Genomic DNA, 24,789 nt, shown 5'->3' with positions numbered 1-24,789 from the left:
CCCCACTCCGCGTCCTTGTCCCTGTCCCCCCATCCTGGCTCCAGTCCCGTGTCCCTGTCCCTATCCCCTGCCGTGTCCCCACCCTGACCCCAGTCCCGTGTCCCTGTCCCTATGCCCTGCCGTGTCCCCACCCAGTCCCTGTCCCTGTCCCTGTCCCTGTCCCGCTCCCTGTCCCTGTCCCTATGCCCTGCCGTGTCCCACCCTGTCCCGCTCCCTGTCCCTGTCCCGCTCCGTGTCCCTGTCCCTGTCCCCCTGCCGTGTCCCCACCCAGTCCCTGTCCCAGTCCCTGTCCCTGTCCCAGTCCCTGTCCCGCTCCCGCCCTCCCGGCTCCCTCGGTCCCCGCCCGCCCCGGCCCGCGCGCGCTGAGGGGGCTCCGCGCATGCGCCCCGCGCCCCCCGCCCGCGCTCGGCGGCCGAGGGGCCCCGGCGCCGCCACGGGCCGGAGCCGGTGAGTGGGGGCTGAGGGCGCGGCGGGGCCGGGCCGGGCCGGGCGGGGGCCTGAGGACACCGAGCGGCGCCACCCAAGGGGCCGGAGCCACGGGAGACGGCGGGAGACTGAGGGGACCGAGCGGCCGTTCCGGGGGCACCGGGAGGCGGGAGCCCGAGCGCAGCCGCGGGCCCCGAGGGGACGGAGCGGCGGCGGGCTGAGGGGGGCGGGAGGCCGGAGGGGCCGAGCCGGGCGCTCCGGGGGGATCCGGAGGCGCCGGGATGAGCCGGGCGCTCTCCGCCGCCGGTACCGCCGCGAGGGGCCGGTGTCACCCCCCGGGTCCCCGCGTCCTCCCCCCTTCCCCGCTGCCTTCCGCGCTCCGGGACGGGCCTTTCCGGGGTGTTTACCCCGAGGGAAATGATGCCTGAAGGGCTTTCCCGAGCGGAGCGCCGGGTGCCGGCCCGCGGCTGCACGTGTCGAGCCCCTCGGTGATGAACTGAGCGCTCCCCGCGCTGCCGAGCGCGGGAACGGAGTGAGCGCACCGGGAGACGCCGCCTGTGTCACCTCCGTGCCCAGCTCCCCTCCCGTGTCACCTCCGTGCCCAGCTCCCCTCCCGTGTCACCCCCCGTCCTCCCCTCCCGTGTCACCTCCGTGCCCCGCTCCCCTCCCGTGTCACCCCCGTGCCCACCTCCCCTCCTGTGTCACCCTGTGCCCAGCTCCCCTCCCGTGTCACCCCCATCCTCCTCCCGGCTCCGGGCAGGACGGGGCTCACGGATCTCCAGCGTCAGCTGCTGCAGCTCTAGCACAGTCCCTGGAAGCAGCAGCTCCTGCTCAGAATTCCTTGCTCGGATAAACCTTCATAACGCTGCTGGCAGCTGGAGCCAGCCCTGCCTCAAGCTGACGGGCCGAAGCCGTGCGGTTTGGCATTGCTCGAGGAAATACTTCTCCAGCTCCAGGAGTGTTTGGACAAAGCTCTCGGGCACGTGGTGGGATTGTTGGGGGTGTCCTGTGTAGGGCTGTCCTGAGGTGACTTGACCCCAGGTGTCAGTTGGGCTTGATGACTTTGTGTGTCCCTTCTCGCTGAGGACATTCCGTGATTCTCTGTGCTTGACCCAAATGCAGAGCACGAGGAGAAGAATCCTGCTCTTGTATCAGATAATGAGAGTTTTGGCCTCCGTTGGGCCTGACTTTCACCCAGCGTCATAAAATTTCACAAGAATGACATTTGTGCAGCTATTTTTACTGACCTTTTAAAGCCAATTCTCATTTCTGTTGGTAGGAATTAGTCCTGACACTTTCTGGTCAGTGTGACCTTGCTTCCCAGCGAAGTGCTGATTTTGTTCCACTGTCAAATTAATTACAAATAGGAGATAGTTCACAGGGATTAATTAGGGCATGGATGTACCATATGGATTCTGGAGCAACAGTTGGTACCACCGGGTTCTGCTTTTTCATTGGGTGTTCAGTTTGTATTTGGAAATGAGAGGGAGAACAAAACCCTTCTATCTGACAGACCGTTGATTTTTGTTATTATTTCCATGTCTCCTGTCTGCTCTAAGTCAAGGGTAATTGGTTAAGAAAAACCTCAAACTGTCCCTTCCTGTTAGAAATCTGTGTCCCGGTGATGTTCAATGAACCAGCTGTCAGTGCAGTTACCAAACCCTCCGTTCTTCAGGTCATTTAAGGGAGAAAGTTGTTTTCTGTCAAGACTTGTGTTTAGGAAAATTCAAGGTGCCCTTCTCTGTATTTTTGGTACTTTCCAAGTCTGTTCCAAAGTTATGCTTGTGCTTTCCTGAGGGAACAAGTCAGCTCGGCGCTGGGAAGTGGGATAGGTAAGCATTTTTAAAAGGGAATTTGAGCCTCACTGCACTGTTTGACTCCGAGGGAAAGTCCTGGATTTCCAGCAGCGCTCGCATTAACTCCGGCGCTCCCGCAGCCCTGGGCAGCAGCAGGGACGGTGCTCTGTGGTCACTGGGGGCTCGGCGGGGGTGGGCTGAGCTGTCACACATTTTGGTGTCTGGCGAATGCGCGACTGGGCAGCGCCCAGAGCTCCGGCGAGGGGCTGGTCCTCAGTGACACCGAGGTGCAGCAGTGGAGTGCTGGGCTCTCCCTGTGGCAGCCGGGGCTGGCCGGGGCTCTGACCATGTCTGCGGGCGCGGAGGCGGCCAGGTAAGAGCTGAGGGGCTGGGGCTGGGGCTGGGCTGAGAGTGGGGTCTGCCCTGCGAGCCTTTCTCTGGCTCCTTCGATGAGAACGAGCCCTTTGCAGGGTATTTCTCCAGAATCAGGAACTCGTCTGACATTTCCAAATTGAAATGCCAGCGCATGGGGCAAACCAGAACCAGGAGCGGGGTGCCACGTCCCTTTGGAGGTTTCACATCACATGAAACTTGTTCTACATGAGCATCCCTGTTTTTTGAACTGTGTTGAAAACACAGTGTGTTTTCTGTGTTGAAAACTGTGTTGAAAACACAACCAGCTGCTCCTTGGATTTGTCACCCAGCACCTCTTGTCCTTTTGAAATGGGTTTATCAAGTTTTAGATCAGTTGGAGTGATGAAAAGTTATTAAAAACATTTTACTGACAGGCTGTTCCCTTAGCAAAGGGTCTGACTGCCTTTAGTGCTTTTAGACTGGAGTTGTAAGTTTGTCCCATCACTGATGGAGGGGACTATTGAGGTACTGCTAATAGAAGACATTTCCATTTACACTTTCTTAATTGATATAACAATATTACAATTTGGGGTTTTTTTAAAGCAACTCAGAGGTCTAAATGCAGGGTTCTAAACAAGGAATTGTCATGAAATACCTGGTTTCTGGGTGTGTTCCATCCTTAGTCCTTCATTAGGGACTGTTTTTGCCCCTCATTTCAAAGCAAACACCCAACTCATCCCAGATAACGTGCAAGTGATGCAAATACCAGTAAATAACTGGAAAATTTGGGTCAAGGACTGAGAGCACAGCGCTTGCTTTGAACACAGCAGAGAGGAGCCCCAAGAGGGTTGGGAATGTGTGGGAGGTGAGGAATTCCAGGGGTCCCAGCCCTCGGTAGGGGGAAACTTAAAACTCGGGTGCTGGGCAAGTTTAGACCAATTTTAAAGAATTTAGCAAAGACGTTGGTACACCCTGAAGAGTTTTAATTGTAGACACAGTTTTTCTAAATGATTCTGTGGTTCTAAAGGTAATTGTGTGGAAATTATATTGCTTAGGTGAAGCTTTATCTTAAAAAGTTTTCTGGGTTTGAATGGTTCTAGAGTTTACAAGAACAAAATTCTTAAAAGCTGTGAAATCTAATCACTGATGGAGAGTTTGTGATGAATTTTAACACACAGATTTGTTGATTTAGTAATTTGCTGACTGCCAGCAACATCTGTGAGTCAAAAAAAATCCCCAAACTTTCCTCATCCACCACTTTGCCAAGGAAAGGATGAGATCCAGTGCCTGGGGTTGTACCTAGGTGTGATCCAGCCACTTAAGACCAGCAGAGCAGCCTAGAAACACCCAGTTAGGAGCTGGATAATCCTGGAGGTGCCTTCCTTGGGTGCATTATGGATTGAGTCCCTGGAAATCCAGTACCTTGGTGCTTCTCTGGACAGTTGGAGCCAGGGAATCCGGAGCCACAAGGGCTCAGCAGTGCTGCTGATGCCTCGTTTTTGACACAGCTGCAAATCTGGCGAGCGAAGACTTGTTATGGAGTGGTGAGCTTTCCATGGAGAGCTGCTGGAACACCACAGAGTGTGTGAGCCCAGGCAGACGCTGCTCACTGGGGTGAATTTTGGTCATTTGTGGTCATTGGCCCCTGCAAGGAGCCGCTGGCTGAGGGAAGAAGTGATGGATTCAGGAGCTGGGCTTGGATGATCCTTGTGGGTCTTTTCCAGCTCTGGATATTCTGTGATTCTCAGAAATCGGGCTGCAGCTTCACCATCAGCAGTGAAGGGGGCTGATCTTGTGGCTCTTTCCTTACACCACGGCAGGTTTTCACCACCTGTTTTAAACATGGGAATCACAAGGAGCGTTGCCTTGTACCTCTTTCATGCCTCACCCTTCCTGCTCGGACAGGATTCCCTGAAGCCCGGCAGGAACTCGGGCAAGGGTAGCGATCATTAAACACTTGGAGTGAAACCCTCGTGGATAATGGACCCCTTTGTTGTCAGTCCCGGGGGATGGGCGCTGCTGCCTCATTAGGGGGAAGGTGATCCTTTGCTCCCACCCTGCTTCCAGCCTTTGTGTTCGGTGCTGCCACTCCACAGAGTTGACTTGTGCTCCAGATTTATGTCTTTTTAATCTGCTTAATAGGAAGCAAATGATTGCCGTGAAAAAAGTTCCATTAATACTCCCTGATTTTTATGGTGGCTCTACTTTATCCCTGCTGAGCTGTGCAGGGAAGCACATTCCTGCCCAGCAGGTAGGGAGACTTCCTGAGTTACAGATGGTCCCTGGACCCCGCTGCCAGCCCCTCACGGGTGGCTGCACGGCCACCTCTGTGTGCCCTGCTTTGGAAAGGAGTGAAGGTTTTATTGCAGGAGCCCCTGGCATTGTCAGTGTTTCCAGCTGGTCTCGGCACTTCCCGCGAGCAGCAGGAGTGCAATTCCACTGTCCCGAGCTTGTGCCATGGAATGACAGGCTTGTGCTTTTTTGTTGACTCAAGTTATGGTTAATCATGGTCAAATTGTATTAAATCACATTTCACTTGCTGTGTTCAGTGTTGCTCAATACCTAAATTCTGCTTCTGAAAAAGCCCATATTTTTAAAATGTCAAAATCACCAAATTTCCCGTTCACTGCCCTTTCTTGGTTCTGGTTTTGGGAGACTCGTTGCTTTCCGTTAAAAGCTACATAAAGGAATTTATCTCCAAAATGCTCCTTGGAGGGGAAAGGGCAATGTTAACATTTCCTTTTCTGACCTCCTCATACCATAAATATGTGTTGTTATCACTGCTCGGGTAGTGACGCACAGCTCTCCCCAAATTCAGGACTGTCTGGAAGATCTGCTGGGGATTTTTAAGAACTTGACTTTGTTTTGGTGTAAAATGAAGATTTAAGGTGTAAGTCCCTGGATGTGGTGTGGGATAATTTACTTACACTATGTGTGGCTGGGCAGTTATGATCTTACTGGTGACTTCTGGTGAAATACTGAGAATGGCAAATACTGGAGCAAAAAGAAATCCCTTTTCCTTCTGCAAACATAGAGAACTTGGTTTCATACCTCAGTACTGGCCAATAATTCCTCAATGATTCTGTTTCAAGGAAGAAGGTGATTCCGTTTCAAAGCAGAACCCAGGGCTTTAAGCAATAACACAAGTTACAAGGTTTTCTGACTATAAATAAAAATCTATATTTGGAAAAAACAAATAGTGTATTTATGGACAAAACTGTATTAAAGGAAATGTGATGGAAAAATTGAGTCAGATGAGCTGATGTATGAGGCATTTCCCTCTGGAGTCATTGGGCTGAAAAATGTTTTATATGCCTAAACTTGAACAGATGCTTGAGCGCACACACACACACACACACAGTCCTCCCCCGGTTCATATTAGCAGTTCTGCTCATACCACTGTGATTAATTCCCAGACCAGCCTGGTTTAGGCTCTGTTCCGGGGGCTTGGAGGTATTTCCAGATCATCCAGGTACTTAAGCCATGCCTAGCTGTAAAGAAGCGAGCAGCCCGGATTATTAGCGGGATTTGTTTCAAGCTTTGCATTAGGCATGTGCTTAAATGACTCACTGAGCTGGGATTTACATTTTTACATGGGAATGAAGGATTTCTCCCTATTGCCTTGCCTAGATGGAAATCGGTGGAGTCAGCCAGCTTTTTTGCCTAAACAAGTCCATGAAACCAGCTTTGGGCTCTTGCAGTTATTAGTTCCAGCTTTTTAGTTACAAATTTGTCAGAAAACGAGTCTGAGTGTGCGTGCCTGACCTCCATTGGGATACTGGTGAAGGAGAGAGGGAGGCATCCATATGGATGACCAGCAGATTGTGCCTCCCGTCCTTTCCAGTCCGAATGTTGCATTCGGTGGCGCTAGAGGAGGCTGACAGCTGCATTTGATTATTTTCCATTGAGTCCCCGCTCTGGTGTCCCACTCAGGCGTTAATCTGCTGTCCTGGGGTGCAGTGTTTGCTTGTAGGTGGCTGTGCACAGCATTCCCTTTCTTCTAAACACCCCCAAAGTCTTCCCAAAAAGTGCCACGTCTTGGGGATGCTTCTTTCCGCTTTGCTTTTCTGATGAAGGAATGTAGAAAAATGACTTCTGGGTCTAAACATGGGTCTGGCTGTGGTGTGCCTCGGGAATGCAGCTCCTACAGGATGAGGGATGGTGCTGGTGGCAGCAGGGGATGGAACTCCTGCCCGCGGTGACATCCCGGCGTGAGTGGTGCAGCCCTGCCGGACTTGGAACAAGCCATCGCCTGTGAAGTTCTGTATCTCTCTCATGCTTAAAATAGTCAAGAGCCTGGAAGGGTGATTGTATGTCTTGTGTGTGCCCATGTTCCCTTGAGGGGGAGTTTTGACTCCTTGTTAACTCCTGGAAGCCTGGCTCTGGTGTGGATTCAGGGACAATGATGACACCCAGCGCTGCCTAGTGCTGAGGTTAGAGATCTGTCTGTAGGCAGGCAAGGGGGTGGGTGTAGGCTGTGCACGTGGGGCTGGCCTTGGTGTCAGTACGTTTTTAAATGACATAAAATTGAAATAGTTAAAGTTCCTAATGTACCTTGCAGGTGTGCTTTCCCTGCATGTCCTCATAGAAATATAAAAATCTCCTGATTCTCGTGGTAAACATTGAAGCAGTTGAGAAATGACCGAATTTTCCTTGCAGCAGATTCATTCGCAGGAGTTACTCAGCTGGTGCTCAGATATGTAGTTAAACTATTTTGAAATGAGAAGAATTTTCATAGTGGAAACTGTGATTCCTGAGATATTAAAAAGCAAAATAAAATTGAAGTGTTTGGGAGGAAGCACACGGCGATCTTCCACAGAGCCATATGGAAATTATCTTTATTCCTTGGTTCGTGTGAAGTCTTTGCTCCTTCTGGAGCTGACTTGGAGCCTCCTCCTCAGTGCTGTCCCCAGCTTGGTTTGTATTCCTCGCCTGCTCTTGCTCTCTTTGCAATCTGTGACCAAACCGTATCGATCCGGGTGTCTGCAGAATCCCGTTCCCTGGAGGGCTGTGCTGGAGAGCCGTGGACAGAAATAAATCATCGCTGCCCTTCAGGTGTTCCGATTGCCCGGGATCGTCTGGCACGTACAGAATTCCAGGGGGCTGGAACTGAGCAGTGATTAACAGCCCCACAGAGCAGTTCTGTTCCCTTTGGCGTCTGCTGGTGCCTCTCTTCCACCTGGTTCATGGAGGGGCTTTTTCCCCAACACCTCGGAGCCACTCGCTTCTGGCTCCTTTGGAGCAGCCACATGGATCAGATGGAATCTTGCCCGCTCCAGAGCCCTGTTTCTGACCTGTCCCACGTGGGGGCTGCAGCAGAGCATGGGAGAAGCTCTGGACTCTCAGCATGCGACTGCTTTGTGCCCACAGACTTACCCTTGCCTGAGGCACGGCTCTGGTTTTCAGTTTTTGAGGGGTTTTCCTTCTCCAGGCTACTCCAGGTGTCACAGCTCCCTGCCTGTTTCCCCCTCAGCCTTCTTGCTGTTTTTCACTGTCCTTCCCCCACCAGCCAGTCTACACCTCTTCTCCAAGCTCCTTCTGTTCTCCTCTGTTCCCGGGATAGGAGCTGGCCAGAGTGACCAGAGCCACACACCATGGGTGAGCCATGGGCTCTCAGGGGGACATGGCGGAGTGACCAGAGCCACAGTGCCATGGATGTGTGTCACAGGCACATGGTGACACGGCAGCTTGTGCTGGGTGTGCTTCTCCTCTGACACCGGTGAAACGCTGTTTTGGGGCTGTGCTGAGCAGTGCCAGAGCGTTCACAGAGCAGCCTGACAGCCCCAAGACCTCCTGCATGCTGAGGCCATCTCAGGGCGTATCTATTTTTAGGTGAAATTGAGATTTATTTTTTTTATTCAATGTATGCATCACTTTATCCATGTGGAATTCCATCTGCCATTTTATTTCCAGGTTGCATAGACTCATATGGTCCCTGTGCTGCTCTTCACGGTTGCCTCTCCACCTCCCCTCGAATATTTCCATCAGGGTCCTGGGCCACATCCAGACAGTGTCCTGGTCTGGCACAGGTCCCAGCCTCTCCCTGTGACCCCTGCTCTGGCCTCCCTCCCTTGCAGGAAATGGCTGTTTACTCTTACTCCCTTGTCTCCCACCCAGTTGTCTCTCCATACAGGGACAGTCCCTTTTCCGGTGGCCTTTGTGGTCCCTTCAGGAAGCCTTAGATGAGAGAGACTCGCAGAGGTTAAAACCCAGGAGATCTGGAGCCCTCTGCGGGGCTGGAAGTGCCTTTGCAGAAGCCACGCTGACTTTTCCCATGGTTTATTGTATTTACTCAGATAATCAATGCCCACTAATTCTTCTCTGTGTCATTAGTCCTGTGTGAACGTTGGGTTTGGAGAACTGCACTTTGCCAGGATTTCCCTGTCCTGCAGAGCTGACACGACACTTGCTTCCCTGTCCCAAGGCAATTTTAGGAATGGCTGTACCCAGGTCAGGGTCCATCTCCACACTCCGTTAACCCCTCAGTGAATCCATGCAGCCCTCCCTGCTATGATTCCTCAGTTTGGCTCTTTGCTCTGTAACCTCCCCCCTAGCCCCTGCAGTGGGAACCAGGGGAAGGGGCTGGCAAGAGCCTGGAGCTGTTCCTGGTGCTGTGAGTTGTGTGTAAAGGAGTCCCATCATTTTCCCTGGATGGGTTTGGCATCTCTTTTAGTATCATTAGAGCTGAGCCTCTTCCTGGTGGTGGCTTCCTGCAGGGAGACTCTGTCAAGGTGCAGGTGGGAATCTGAAGTGGGAATGCTCTGAGGGCTGGAACAGCTCTGCACTGGAGATGGGCTGGGAGAGTTGGGGGTGTTCAGCTGGAGAAGAGAAGGCTCTGAGGAGACTTTACTATGGCCCTTCAGCCCCTTATAAAGGGGCTTAGAAGAAAAATGGGGACTTTTTACCGAGGGCCTGTAGTGACAGGACAAGGGACAACGCTTTTAAACTGAGAGAAGGCAGGGTTAGATGGGGCATTAAAATGAAATATTTTACCATGAGGGTGGGGAGGCCCTGGCACAGGTGGCCCAGAGAAGCTGTGGCTACCCCTGGATCCCTGGAAATGTCCAAGGCCAGGCTGGACAGGGCTTGGAGCACCCTGGGGTAGTGGAAGGTGTCCCTGCCCATGGCAGGGGTGGAACAAGATGGGCTTTAAAGTCCCTTCCAACCCAAACCAGTCTGACTGTGTTTGGCAGAGTAGGTGTGATTGCCTTAATGAGACAATGCACCAAACAACCAGTGGTTCCTTATCAGGAGTGATCTTATCTGCAGCTAATTCCCCTTTGTCAGAGTGAAGGAGGTGTGGTACAGCAGATGCTCAATTACCCTTTGCATTAGGAAGGTTTTTGCGAGCAGACCTGCTCAGCTCTGTGTTGGGAAGTGGCCCAGCCCTTGTGCATTCCCGGGTCATGCCAGGTAGAGGTGATCTGCGGGCTCCTGGTTGGAGCTTGAAGAGAACATCTACGGAACAAGCATGAAGTTCACTCAGTGACTAACAAGATGTCACCACCCTCCTAAAATCGTGGAAGCTTGGAAATAAGAATCCAGGGGAAGCTTGGCACTGTTGCCCTGACCCCAGTTGTGGCTGCAGTGTCTCAGTGGGTTTTCCTACCTCCAGCAGCCCCACAACACAGCACATCCCATCCTCTGGGCCCCTTGGTGCTCCCCTGTCAAGTCTCATGCCTGGTTTAAGCAGGAATGATAGGGAGGCTGATCTGCCTTCAATTTGCTGCTAATTGTCCCACTCTGTGTTGATAATAAATCTGATAAAATCCTTGGCCAGGAAAAGCAGTCAGGTGGAAAAACTGACCCGCCTGCCACTGTGTGCTTGGTGCAGTGTGCCTGTCACTGGGAAAAGAGCTTCTGGCCTCCTTTCATAAAATTGGAGTTATTTCCAGCTGTTCTCAGGGGGAAAAGCCCCAGTTAGTGTGTGTGCTTCCCAGCTGGAGTGATGGAGCATAGGGAGTTCATCAGTGCTTCAGGTCTCTTCCCAAGGGGGTCTCAAAGTATTCAAGTCTTTCAGAAAAGGACAGTTTTATGTTTCCTAGTTCATTACAGGAATTTTTTTTCAACAAATAAGTCACTTAGTGAATCTATGTGCATATTTATATTCTAAATTTTATCTTTGGCAAAATAAAGCTGTTAAGACTCCTGTTGAACTCAAGCTGGAGTAACATTTTAATGCCAGTATGGCAATCTGCTGCCTTACTCTGCTCCTTGTCTCAGAATAAACTGTGTGTAAAACCAACTTTATTGAAACAAAACTCTTCAACTGTTTCTGTGGTTTAGTAGCACTTGGGAGAAGTTGAAGCAGCAGTAGAGTGAGCGAAGTGCTAGCTTGTTGTGGACCTGTTCTCTGGCAAGGTGCTGTCCATCCCAACACCATCCTCATGGATTGTTGTGCCATCTGGCACAGCTGGTCCTGCTCAGCTTGGTGCTCTCCACCTGGGCAGATGCAGAGTTGGGTGAAGTCTCAGGGGTCTGCAAGGCTCTCTGCTCCTCCGTGTCCCAGCACGGGAACAGTCCAGGCCCAGTTTAGCAGAGCTGGGTGGCCCGAAAGTGCCAGCACGGCGGGGTTTGCAGTGGTGAGGCTTTGGTTTGCAATGTCCTCCTCCTCTGCCTCTGAACATCCTTCCCTCTCTGCAGAGCGGCTGTTGTAGAAAACGTGACGTGGATTTGGTGCAGTTGTAGGCTGAGGCGGTGGCTCCTACTAGACCAGATGACAGAGCTGGGGAATAAAAGTCTTTTTTTTGAATGTGGGTCACGGAGAAGCAGCTGCCATGTTGCAGGATGGGTGACTGGGGACGTTGTGGCAGACTGTGTCGGGGTGCGTGGTATCTGTTTCATTTACAAGCTGTTCACAGTAGTTTTTGAGGCTTATCTATGAAGCAAACACTGCCGTAGTTTCTCTTGACTGTCATAAGATGGTGGTGGGAGCATTAGGTGTTCATCCCCATCTGATTGCCTCCCGCTCAGCCAAGTGAGAGCCTTTGATTTTGATGTACAGGAGCCGACAGAATTGCGCTCTTTTGGCTTCTCTCTCCTTTCCCGAAATGGCCGTGAGAGTGATATTTGGGTCAGCTGCCTCCAGTGTGTCATTTTCTTTTGACACTCATCCCTCTGAGCGCAGAGGAGGAGCCCGGTGGGGAAACGCTGTGGAGCTGTTGGCTGCAGTGGAATGGGGTGTAGTTAAAGGGGTGTTGTGGTTATTTGAATCGCTAATCACATCAAGGCAGGGAAATCTCTCTGATGCCTGACTGGAACAGTATGGGAGTGAGGATGGCCTTCCCCAGACCTCGCTGCCAGAGAGCTGGAGGGATCCAGGTAAGCACATGGATGCTCCAGCCTGCCCAGAGGCTGCTGCTCCCCAGCAGCGCCTGTCCCTCAGTGCTTCCTGGGGATGCAGCACGCAGAGGTTCTGTGTGTTCTGTGTGTTCTTCCCTTTGGACCCTTGTGGGTCCAAATCCTGGGGAAACAGGATTGTTCCTTCTTGCCTGGCTGCAGTGCTCGGGGTCGTGGGCTGAGGTCTCAGGTGGGCCCAGGTGCTGCCGCTCCCTGGGTGTCACAGGTGGGTTTGCATTGTCCGGGCTCTGCTCACCCCTGCGTGTCCCCGGGTGCAGCCCAGAGTTTGCAGCAGGACACTCTCCTTCCCTTTGTTTCTTTCCCTTTGCTGTTCCCAGGCTGAGTTTGCAGCAGGACACTCCTGCCGTTTCTTTCCCTCTGCTGTTTCCATACTGGCAAGTGTGTCCCAAAAGGGGCTGAATCCCTGGGATTCATTGGCAGGTGTGTGCCGGAACCCCAGCCCCCATCCATCATACTCTCACTTGAACTGCTGTTGGTCACTCAGGACCTGCCTTTTGTCATTCTCCCCACCACAATTTTCCCATCTTTACCTTCCCTTTGCCATATTTGTTAAAATAGCTGCTGGGAGCACAGGTGCAGTAGGCAGCAGTACAATATTTTTAATATTTTAATAATGTATTGTGTTACATCATGCCAGTACTAGTAGCACTGTGTAGCAGTTGTCCTGCACTGGCAGGGGGAAGGATCTCAGGTCACAGTTTCACTTCCTTGTGTGGCTCAAGTCCCTGCAACTTGGCCCCTCTCTATTATGTTCATTCTTACAGGAAAAATTGCTTTGCTGCTGTTGCTGTTGTCCCAGACTCTTCTCCATGGTGCCCAGGGAATGGTGATGGAAAATTGAAACAGGGAAAATTCCACTTAAACATAAGAAAAGCTTTTTTTACTGTGAGCGTGGTCAGGTGTAGGATCAGACTGCCCAATCTGACTTTTCAATGCTTGTGGGGTCTCCATCCCTGGAGGTGTTTAATAGGATCAGGCTGCCCAGAGAGCTTGTGGTGTCTCCATCCTCAGAAGTATTTAAAACCTGGCTGGGCATGGGCCTTCCAACCTGCTGTGGTTGACCCTGCTTTGAGATGTAAAATACAGTGGTTTAAACTACCAGTTATCAGAACACTGCACATTTCTGAGAGCGATGCATTTGGTACAAGGGAACTTAGGGGTTAAACACCTTCAGAAGTGACTGAAGTAAAGGGGTGGCTCTGTCACTCTGAAAGGAGCTGTCACAGCCTCGGACCAGTCGGGTGTTGTTTGGGTGTTTGGTCTCAGATTTTGTCAGACGTTGTGTGTCTGAGCCAGGGTTTAGTAGCCCTGAGCTGAGGAGCACGTGGTGCCTCATCAGATGATGTTTAGGAATCTCTGGTGTTTGGGAGATGAGTGCTGCCTGTGTGTGATCACCTCTTGGAAAAGCCTGCAGGATCGCCCGTGGTGTGGGAGAATGGGAATTGACAGCTCACACTCAGGGGTGTTCTGTGCACCTGAATCCACTGAGGCCACACTCACCCAGTCTGATGGTCACTTCAGCTGGTAGGAACAGTCTTTCTCAAGGATGCCCTTCAGATCTTTGCATTTTAAGGGTGTCAGTCCCCCTGTTTGCAGACAGCCTGGGATGGCAATCCAAGAGCTCAGGATTTGGTTAAACACTTGGTCTTAATCTTAGAACAGCAGTGTTGGCTGTTTTCTCTAGTATGGCTTGAGCTTCAGATTCAAATTCTTTAAAAAAAGATAAAATTGTCCTTTACCGACCCTGTAATTCCTTGTTTTCAACATCCAACTGAATTACACTGGGAAAGCTTTCCTGTGCTGTGCTGGCTCCTCTGCAGGGAGGAACAGGTGCAGCAGCACCAGGGCCAAGAGCAGGCAAGGCCTGGGGGGTCGTGCTGGACCTGCCAGTGCTGCAGGAGCCCAGTTCCTGCGGGAGCTGCTCAAACCAGCCGGGCTCAGTGGGGTTAAACTGTGGTGGAGAAGAGCTGTGAGATGTGTGAGGCTGGAGGAGAGGGGAGAGAGAGAGCTCTGATGGAGTAAACACTGGGTTGGTTCTGAGCTCCAGCAGCTCTTCCTTGCTGGATTATTCCTCTTCTGCCAGCAGGTTGTGAAGGGGGGGATTTGTTCCTGCCCCAAGCTCCAGTCCCAGCGCTGTGCTGGTGCCCCAGGGTTTGGTGTTGCTGTGACCGAGGCAGCGCCGGGGAGCCAGGGTTTCAGTGCAGGCTGAAGCAGCGCACGAGTCTCTGAGCACTTTGTTTCCTCCTTGATCACATTTCTCATCACCACAGTGCTGGCATCACCTGGGGCTCCTTCTGCCTCCTGATACCTGGCGTCTGCAGGACAGGTGTGAGGAGCATCCTCAGACTGGTGTCAGGCTACGAGAAGTGCCAAACTGGGAGCTTGCTCTCCCAGTCTCTGACCTGGAACACCTCATTCCCGTCCTTCGGAAGGGATGCTGATTGCTGAGCGTGTGTGAAGGGATTCAGCCTGACACAGACCCCACAACGGGCCTCCGAAAGTCTCATGAGGTGACAGAGACTGTACAGCCCAGCCTCCATTTTCCAGGGAGCCTGTTGTCACTGCAGGCTCCTGCTCTCAGATGAACTCGAGTCAGGCTCAGCTCGTCCTGTCCTCGTGCTGCTCCAACGGACCCTGCTCTTCCACGCCGGGGTCTGCGCGTTGCGGGTGCCTGCCCTGGACACGCTGCTTCCTCTGGAGCAGCACGGGTGCTGTAGGTGCAGTAAAAGCTGGTTTGGGCCAGCACGAAACACGTCGTGATTTCATTTGAATTTTGTCACTGCGGGGGAGTGTTGCTAAAATTGTCACTTGGCTTCCCATGTTAGCAGTACCTAGAGGGCACGCCGAGGCGACCGGAGGTTCGTGTCTTAGCTGCAAATTCCAGTTTATCTGTAAGCTGAATGCTCGGGTGGGTATATGTTGATTTTCAAAAAGATACGTACTTGACATCTTTATTTTTTTGACAGCGCAAGAATCTTATTATATCCCTACCTCTTACCCATATTTTTCTGTACTATTTATATCCCACATAGGATCTGTGGTCTCATAATTCAATGTGGGGTTTTTTAGACTCGGGGGATTGGTCTGGGAATCAGCAGTGCCTTGTTACCATGCCTGGGATTGGAAGGCACCATTCAGAAATGGTTTCCAAATTGACGTTGACATTGTGGCTTTTTCCAAACCATTCTCTGCTGTTGCCACGTGAGCCCTGCCAGATGACAGAATATTCGTTTGAAAGAGTGCTGTGTGCTCTCCAGAAAGTCCCAGCCTTTTCCTTCCCAAGTATTCTGTAAGATTAAAAATAAAATTCAGTGCACTTTTCTTATTCATTTTCATCTTCATTGCTGAAAATGGGAGTAAAGTTGGTGGTGATTGAACCCACTTCCTTCACAAAGAATGGAAGGGTGATGGCCCTGAGTTGTCTTATCCCAGGGGTATCCCCACATGCTTGTGTCACTCAGGAGAATGGACACTGGAATTGCTGCTCAGGGAATGCAGGTGGCATCAGCACAATTCTCACCAGGATTCGGGATGTGTTGGCACCATTCCAGTGCTGGGTCTGGCCACAGCTCTCTCCTTTCTTGAGCAGTAAAGTCTTACTCGTTTTCCAGGTTAAAAAAAAAAAAAAAAAGAAACCCCTCTGCTTCCTCAAAAGTACTTGTAAATCATGTAATTTCTTACTTTTCAATGTAAATGAGATTTGAATGAATAATGCTAATTATTCATTCATCCTAATTCAAATCCTATTTTAATTAGCCTGTGGGCCCAATTTCACTTTCATGCAGCATGAAACCTCTTTTGATTAACAACAGAATTGCCATGCAGCTCTTCTTTTTTTCCTGCTCAGCACGTCTTTTTAAACTGCTTAAAAACAAACCAAACCAAAACAAATAAATCATTAATAAATTAATCAAATTTCATTAGCATGACCTGGGAAGACATAATTTAGGGAGGAAAAAAGTGTTCTGTAGATACATTCGTCCTCCTTAACAAGTGCCTCGAGGCTACGAAGTCTGCAGAGAAGCCTTGTCTGAGGAGGTGCTGGTGAACTGTGGAAATTTAGAGACCCTCCACTCCCTGCCATCAAAGGGCAGGGACATGTTCCATTAGACCAAGCCCCATCCAGCCTGGCCTTGGACACTTCCAGGGATCCAGGGGCAGCCCCAGCTTCTCTGGGCCACCTGTGCCAGCGCCTCCCCACCCTCATGGTAAAATATCTCTAATGTCCCATCTCTCCCTGCCCGTTCATAGTTTAAAAGTGTTGTCCCTTGTCTTGTCACTACAGGCCTTGGTAAAATGTCCCCATTTTTCTTACAGGCTCCATTTACCCTGAAAGGTCACAGGATGGTCTCCCCCAGGGCTTTTCCTTCTCCAGGCCAAACAACCCCATTCTCCCAGCCTGTCTCCATAGCAGAGGTGCTCCAGCCCTTGGAGCATCTCTGTGGGCTCCCTCCAACAGGTCCATGTCTGTCCCATGCTGGGGGCTCCAGAGAATTCCCCCTTGCCTGCTGCCCACGCTGCTTTGGATGCAGCCCAGGGAATAGATGGATTTCTGGGCTGTTGCTGGGTCATGTCTTGTTCTTCATCCTGCAGGATCCCCAAGTCCTTCCCTGCAGGGTTGCTCTCCCTCCACCCACCCCCAGTCCGTGCTGGGGATTGCTCCAGCCCAGCTCCAGGATCTTCCAGTTGGCCTTGTTGAAGTTCATGAGGTTGCCACGGGCCCACTCCTCCAGGCTGTCAGGATCCCTGGGAATGGCATCCCTTCCCTCCAGGGTATCAGCTGTGCCCCTCAGCTTGGTGCCATCCTTGGACAGGGATGTGCCCAGCTGTGCCCAGCCCCACTTCTGTCATTGATGGAATGACATGAAACGAGTCCTGGTGCCATAGAAACATCACAGAAGGGCTTGGATTGGCTGAGATCCATGTGGATCATCCAGTCTGGCTCTGTGATCCTCACAGGCTGCCTGATGCCGACCCAAACCAGCACTCCCTGCATCCCCATGCTCAGGTGCTTTGGACTGTAGCTGCCAGTTTGTACTGGGCTGGAGCCAAGGCGATCCAGTTTGTACTGGGCTGGGCCCAGTCTGTGCCGAGACAAGGCCAGGAGATGGTTCCAAAGGTGTTTGGGATTCCACAGCCCGGAATGAGGCTGCCTTAACACCCACCTGGTGCTCGCTGTCCTGCCCTGCAGGTGCCCTCCATCTCAGGGGAATGGGGACCCTGCTGGAGCGTTCCAGCTTCTTCCTTTCTCCTGCCCCACTGCTGTCCCTGCCACACCTCAGCTGTCCCATCCAAGGGCAGGATTTTGAGGATTTTACAGCAACTGCTGCTCCACAGGGCAGTTCTTCCCTCCCTGAGTGGCGGGAGGTCGTTGCTGTTAGAGGAGAAAGCTGAAAGGAGGTGAATGTTTAAATGTTGAAATGTTTAAATGTTTAAATTCATAGCCAAGCCCCCCATGGTCTGGGTAGAGGAGGGGGCGCACCTGAGAGGCCATTCCCTGGCTGTATGTGAACAACAGCTGTGTTAACTCCAGAAATTCTTCACATGAAGCTGATTCCTGTTTTCCCATGTACCTGCTCCAAATTCTTCTTCATTCTCTCTGGATGTCAGCGCCTGCAAAGCTTTAATTCGGGAGCCAGCACACTGTCAGAGATAAGGCTCCTGATATTTCATCATGGATCCTGCCCGCTCCAAGGAGCCTCCTCCGCTGGAAGTGCTGAAATGAACTTATGACAAATACAGGGAATGAAAGTCTCTCTCAAATGCACTTTCTGGCATGACTTAAATTAGCTGAAATTGCTGACATTCTGCCTTTCTCAGATGCGTGTCAGTGTCCATAGACTTTTCTTTCAAACATTGGAAAATTATTGAGTTAAATGTTGCCAGAAACAAGGGATGCGGGCGCCGCGGGTGTACGTTGGGTGAAGGTTACTGTGTCGTGTCTGGGTGCTGCAGCACTTGGTGGAGAGGCAGAATGTGCCCCTCTAACCTTGGCTGATCCCACAGAACGGAAGGAATTCCGCTTGGAAGTTCTTGGGTTTGTACTGTGTTTAATTTGGATGGGCTGAGCCTTTTTTAAGATTTAATGACTGGTCATTTTGCTTGAACCAAAACATTTCCTTAAAGAGCAGGAAGTTCTTTGCCTGCTTGTGGGTCCTCCCGTGTTTGTCCCAGCAGCTCTGCTCGGGACTAGGGCTAAAGGGACAAAGTGACACTTTCTTGGCGAAGAGAATCAGCTCTTGGGCAGCTTCAGAGCTCCACAGCCAGGACCCACTAATTGGCAGGTCCTGGTTGTTAACCACAGGCTGGATAAATCCTCCTGTATCCCAGGGCTGTGGGAACCCCAGCACACGTCTGTAGGTGGGTCTGGCATTCTGTGCATTGATATAACTGGTGGAATTCAGGTTGGGAATCACAGGAATGATTCCTGTGTTGTTGTTGCTACCTGTCTGCGGGTAGAAAATGCACTGTGAAAAGCTGGCATGTACCTCGAAAAAATTTCTTAGATGGGAGGTAGCAGCTTGTCTAAAAGTAAAGATTCTCTTACTGAAACCTGCACTCATTTCAAACTTCCCTGTCCTTAACTGCTGAGGAATGTGACAGTATATGAAAATTTAAAGGCTGGTTCCTGCTGTTACTCCAAATTTACATTGGCAACAGTGTTTAATTAATTTCAAATTTACTTAGTAGTTTACTTTCAGTGAAAAGTGTGGCCCTGACATTTTCAGGGAATAAGAATTAACCCCTTCTTAAACTCCTTTGGGTTTTGTCTCTTTTTTAGTGATGAATCACGACATGTCAGTGGGAACATGCCTGTCCTGTCGGTGCCCAGGGTGATGAGATGGGCAGAGCAGTGTGGTGGGAGGGGGTATCGGGACTCCTCCCCTCTGTTAACCTCCTGTTCCACATGTGGGGTTCACCTGCCTTTGCTGCCCATTGGAGACTTCCCAGGCACATGCAGGACCCCCAGACTCACTGTACCCCTCATCTGGACTCCGAATCTGAGTGGGAAATGCTGCGTGTGGGGCTGTCTGAGGCGCTGTCTCATCCCACTGCCAGAACTTGGGTGGCAGAGCTGCACTTGGGTGCCTTTCCGAAATGGGGGCACAGAGCCCCTGCTGCAGGCAGGGGCTGCACTGGGACTGGAACCTGTGCTCTCTTTGCCTGTTAAACACGTGTTATTTCAGCCAGTGCTCTGTGGAACGATGGCAGCAGGGTTGTGTTGAAGAGGAGCTTGGATGGAAGCCTTGGGAGGATTGCATGCACCTCTAATAGCTGCTATCTATGTAACACATGTGATTTAAACATGTCCCTTTTCAGGGCTGAGTGCAGGTGGCAGCTGGCCTGCCCACCTGAGTGAAGGCTGGGGGTTTTTGTCCTAATCGGTAAGTTTGATGACACATCATGATCCTGCCTCGCTGCTGTTGGGATTCACTTTCATTTTCCTCCTATGTTTCCCAGCTAAACCAATCCATCTCTCTAAATCACTCACTTTTAGGCATCTTCCCCGTCCCTCAGCTGGTTTTGAGCCTCCTGTATCCACTCTCTGATGTTGGAGCAACTGCTGAAGGATGCAGCCGCAGGTGCCCAGGGCTGTCTCGCTAACAAGGAGGTAAGATCACCCTCCTGGCTCCTGATTGCAGGTGACACAGCCAGGGGTCACATCCATCACCTGCACTGTATCAGCAGCTCTCCTCAAGACCCTGATCCTTCAGGAGCCTCCCTCCCTTCCCTGTTAACTGACCCCCACAGCAACCTCTCCCTCTGTTACAGAACCCTGCTCTGCTGCTCCTGAGCTGCACTGAGTGTGGTTCAGGCAGTGGGGCTGTTCCAGGGGCCTCAGCCTCCCCAGCAGTCCGTGTTTTCCTGTACCACTGGTAGCTCTCATCTCCAGTTCTCAGCCTGCAAACTCGAGTCCCATGTGCCCCTTTTGTCAGCAGCCACTCCTCAGCTGATCTTGGGAAGATCCAGCCTGGCTGCCAGGGATTTTCAGAACTGCTGTAATTATGGAACTGATCTTGGATCTAATGTGGGAATCATTTGTCAAGACTTGTGTTACTTCTGATCCACATAATATGGCCTTCTTTAGTACTCCCCTGTGCTATTTTTTTTCTCCCACTGTCATGAAGTGGTAAATCAAATGTCCTGCACAGCCCATCCACACCATGTCCCTGCTCTTGGCTTTTCAGTGAAACGCTGAATTCCACCAGAGGGAGATTACATTGATATCCTTTAATTCTGCATTGCTTGCATCTCCTCACATTTCATTGTTTTACCTGTAAACAACTCTGTAGTTATGTGGAAGAAGTTGAATAGTTCTAAGTACTAGTTTTCTTCCAGTCTTCTGGAATTTCTTCAGGTTAAGAATAAATCCCTTTTAAGATCAGAGTGCTGGAGATTTATCCAGTTCTGGCTTCAGGATCTGTCACCAAATGTTGTTCTGATGTAATAATGTCTTTTAATAATCTTTAACAAACTGATATTTGACATCATCAAAGGTCTGAAAGAAGCTTCATCCCCTGTTGCTCTAACAGTGTCCAACAGTTCTTCCTGTGTTTTATGAGTTTCACTCGTTGGGGCTCCAGGAGGCCCTGCAGTGTTGCTGGGTTTTGTTCAAAGTGTTGTCAGACGGGAGTTTCCAAGGGTGGGATTTTTACTGTTGGGATTGCAAATTTATCCTGGAGTCATGGAATGGTTTGGGGTGGAAGGGACCTTGCAGCCCATCCATTCCCACCCCCTGCCATGGGCAGGGAACACCTTCCACTATCCCAGGTTGCTTCAAGCCCTGTTCTACCTGGCCTTGGACACTTCCAGGGATCCAGGGGCAGCCACAGCTGCTCTGGGCAACCTGGAATCTGCAGCCATTGGAATTTGGCAGAGTTGCCTCTGGCAACGAGGACACTGTGCCAGGCCCGCTCGGGAGCATGGCCAGGCCCGGCAGTTCCGGCGCTTGCTCGGCTCCTGCCAGCGCTGTCCCCTCTCCCCTCACCCACCCACCACTTGCTTCTGTGGAGTAGCTCTTATAGAAGTTTTAGGGTAACTCTTTCTAATCAGGTTTTCACTACAAAATCCGCACTGAAATCTTTTCTGAACCTGGCAGGAAGCTTTTCAGCCTCCCAGAGGGACTGAACCCAAATCCATCCACAGGATAGTTCGAGCATAGATAGAAGTTCCTTGGCCCAGCCCTGTCCCTAGGCTGGCCCTGCAGGGTGACACTGCTCAGGCCACCAGGTTGTCCTGCCTTTGCATCACAGGTGGGCTGGGCCACCCCCTCCTGAATGAGGACAGCTGGTACTGGCCTTGGAGGCAAGTGTCTCCGTGCCTTGTGGCTTAGACCACGATCACCAGCCCCAGCTGTAACAAATTAAAATAAATCCCCTTGTCAGTGGTGGAACATGGCCGACAGCACCCAAAAATCTCATGGGCACTTGTCTTCCCATCCACTGCATTTTGGAGTCTTCAGCCTCCGCTCTAAATGTTTTTATCAACCTGTGACATCCAGAGCAGCCGTGTCTCTCTCTCTTGGGCTGGGGAGTAGGTTTGGGAGCACATTTTTTAATGAAATGACACTGAACTGCTGCTTTTTCTTACAGCAGATTCCTCAAAAGCCTGCGGAGGAGACGTAGGATCTTCAAGCAAATTCTGGCAGCTGGATCCCGATAGCAGGTGATGGTCACAAACATGGATGGGTGTTGGGTGTAAAAGTCTGGAGTTTTTGGACTCTCTTGGTTGAATTTGCACTGTTTAGGCTCAAGCTGATAAACTCATAAATGTTTGGGGGTTCTGTTTGTTTTTTAGATAAACTCATTTGACCACCATGAGTTGGAGTTTTCTGACCCGCCTGTTAGAGGAGATCCAGAACCACTCAACCTTTGTTGGCAAAATCTGGCTGACAGTGTTGATTGTGTTTCGGATTGTCCTAATTGCTGTGGGAGGAGAATCCATTTATTATGACGAACAAAGCAAGTTTGTGTGCAACACAGAGCAGCCTGGCTGCGAGAATGTCTGCTACGACTCCTTCGCCCCTCTCTCGCACGTCAGGTTCTGGGTGTTCCAGATCATTCTCGTGGCCACTCCATCGGTGCTGTATTTAGGCTACGCCATCCATAAAATCGCCCGGATGGTGGAGCACAGCGAAGCCAGCAGGAGAGCCAGGAGGAGGAGCTTGCCCATTCGCTGGAAGCAGCACCGGGGCTTGGAGGAAGCTGAGGGTGACCACGAGGAGGACCCGATGATGTACCCGGAGATAGAAGTGGAGAGTGCCCGGGAGAGTAAAGAGAAGCAGAGCCCTGCCAAAGCCAAGCACGACGGCCGGCGGCAGATCCGGGAGGATGGGCTCATGAGGATTTATGTCCTGCAGCTCCTGGCCAGGGCCTTGTTTGAGGTTGGCTTCCTGGTGGGGCAGTATTTCCTGTACGGCTTCCAGGTGAGCCCCGTGTTCGTGTGCAGCAGGAAGCCCTGCCCGCACAACGTCGATTGTTTCATTTCCAGGCCAACCGAAAAGACCATTTTCCTGCTGATAATGTACGGGGTGAGCTGCATGTGTCTGCTCCTGAATGTCTGGGAGATGCTCCACTTGGGGTTTGGCACCATCCGGGACACGTTGAATGCCAAGAAGAAGGAGCTGGTTGACTCTGGGACCTTTAACTACCCCTTTACCTGGAACACCCCGTCGGCTCCCCCGGGCTACAACATCGCGCTGAAGCCGGAGCAGATGCAGTGCACGGAGCTGTCCAACGCCAAGATGGCCTACAAGCAGAACAAAGCCAACATAGCTCAGGAACAGCAGTATGGCAGCAACGAAGGGAACATTCCCGCCGACCTGGAGATCCTGCAGAGGGAAATCAAAGTGGCTCAGGACCGCCTGGACCTCGCCATCCAGGCGTACAACAACCAAAACAACCCCAGCAGTTCCAGAGGGAAGAAATCCAAAGCGGGCTCAAACAAAAGCAGTGCCAGTAGCAAGTCAGGAGATGGGAAGAACTCGGTCTGGATTTAACGTTGGCTCGGTTGATATGTTGTGGTTTTTTTCTCCTAGTTTATCATAACCAGCAGTCCCATGAATAATGGCTTCCATTAAGGGAATATTTGACTCTGCTTATTTTCAGGGATACCGTTGGCTCGTGATTCAGCCCCTGGGAAGGGTTTATACACTGACTCTAGGACTATAGAACTTTATTCTTTTGTCTTCCAAGTCAGGAGACAAATAGGTATATTTAATTCATTCTCATTGAACGGTTTATGCTGTATGTACAGTATTATAGTACATTTATTATGCACAATTTTTTTTGTATTTGTACACTGGATCTGATGTTACACTTTTTATATCAACAAGGACGAAGCAATGGGTAGCCATTAGCATTTTGTTAATTTTATTATTGTTGTCTGCAGTTATGTCATTGTTCTTCCTTGTTTTCCAAGTAAAACTTTTTATAAAACTTTTCTATGCTGCGTTTCCAAAGTGCCTTGAACGTGCAGAAGTGGAGTCTCCGCTCTCTGGGCAGCTCATGGGTGCAAATCATGAGCAAGAAAGGATTTGGGAAACCTCTGTTAATGGTGCTCCTGACTCTGTCCTTCACTAAATTAATGTGCTGCTCGCAAACTGGAAGTGTCATCCCATAAGCTCCTGTGTCCTACAGGCTCTTTCCTCTATGGAAAATGACTTACAGGAAAAATGTGTGTGTGTGTGTGTGTGTTGGGAGCAGGAGTGCCAGCTGTGGGGCAGAGAGAGCTCAGGGCTCCCCACACACCTTGTGCAACAGGAGGGAGGAGACACCTCAAACTCCTGCAAAAAATCCGGAAAAAACGAAATAGAAATGACTGGATTCGGTAACTCTGCGTGTTTCTGTGACAGCGATGGGAAGAGAAGTTTGTGAGGCCTCCTGTTGTGTAACACCCTGCGCCCAGGGGCAGGCAGTGGTACCTTTTGGGGAGGATTCCTGTCCTTCCCAAACTAATCGGGTCAGCTGGAGTCATGGTAGCTCTGTGGAATCCCCTCCCTCTCCCAGCAGCCGGCACACACGAGCTGTCTGCGGGAGTCACAGAGCCCTCTCCGAATATCAATGATTCTGCCTTATTCCAGACCCCTCTTCCTTCCGTTCTGTCCGAGGAATTCAGTTCAGACACAGCAATATGTATAATTTAGCTTTCTGCTTGAGAGACCAGTCCGATCTGGCATTCTGTGGGTTTGGCATTAAACTTGAATTTACAATTAGCAGAAGGGGAGTGAGGGACTGATGCCTTTGGCTCTGTCTTTCTGGCAAGGAGCCGGCTCGTCTTGGAGAGACGCTGATAAATGTCTCTGCTTTCTGCTGCTATTTATAATGGATTCGGGACCTTGCTCTGCTCCCTTTTTTTTTTTTCTCAGGCTTCCATGCATTTTAATATATTTTGGGAGCCTGTTTCAAGCAGGACTGTTCTCTTTTGAGGCTACCTCAGTCCCTTGTCAGAGCTGGGTCAGGAGCAGGATTCATAGGATCGTGGAATCCCAGAATGATTTGGGTGGGAAGGGACCTTAAAGCCCATCTCATTCCATGCCCTGCCATGGGCAGAGACACCTTCCACTATCCCAGGGTGCTCCAAGCCTCATCCAGCCTGGCCTTGGACACTGCCAAGGATGAGGCAGCCACAGCTGCTCTGGGCAGCCTGGAAGGAGTGGGGGATGAGGAGTGAGGCTACATGGAGGACACAAATAAATCCCTGCCCTATTCCCATCCCTCAGAACATCCAGGTGCAGTCTCTCCAAGGGGATGTGAGCATGTCCTTGCTGTTCCCCTCTGCCCAAGCACTTCCTGCAGATTGGTGGTGTGCCGAGTTGTTTTGGTCTGTTTTCCCTCTGGGACACCAGGCAGGC

At 51.1% G+C, this 24,789-nt stretch overlaps 1 protein-coding gene across 6 annotated transcripts; it reads left to right on the top strand.

Moving 5' to 3' along the window:
• The first annotated feature begins 393 nt into the window (after positions 1–393).
• GJC1 (gap junction protein gamma 1) lies at positions 394–23,380 on the top strand. Of its 6 annotated transcripts, none has more exons than XM_032091605.1 (4): positions 394–447; positions 19,435–19,548; positions 21,530–21,602; positions 21,735–23,380. In XM_032091605.1, exon 4 carries the CDS (start codon positions 21,754–21,756, stop codon positions 22,933–22,935), a length of 1,182 nt encoding a protein of 393 aa, XP_031947496.1. In that variant the 5' UTR covers positions 394–447; positions 19,435–19,548; positions 21,530–21,602; positions 21,735–21,753; the 3' UTR covers positions 22,936–23,380. The 6 variants fall into 6 exon arrangements, with proteins under 6 accessions (XP_031947496.1, XP_031947499.1, XP_031947498.1 ...); XM_032091608.1 differs by having other exon boundaries at positions 428–447; positions 19,455–19,548; XM_032091607.1 differs by lacking the exon at positions 394–447 and adding an exon at positions 680–2,595 and having other exon boundaries at positions 19,455–19,548.
• Positions 23,381–24,789: the final 1,409 nt, after the last annotated feature.

This window comes from Corvus moneduloides, chromosome 26 (genome assembly GCF_009650955.1).
Source record: "Corvus moneduloides isolate bCorMon1 chromosome 26, bCorMon1.pri, whole genome shotgun sequence".
Taxonomy (NCBI): Eukaryota; Metazoa; Chordata; class Aves; order Passeriformes; family Corvidae; genus Corvus; species Corvus moneduloides.
The sequence above is the reverse complement of the archived record's forward strand: the minus strand, read 5'-3'. Positions and strand labels throughout refer to the sequence as shown.

Coding starts and splice junctions, on each gene's coding strand:
- GJC1 (XM_032091605.1), top strand. CDS start 21,754: ATGAGTTGGAGTTTTCTGACCCGCCTGTTAGAGGAGATCCAGAACCAC.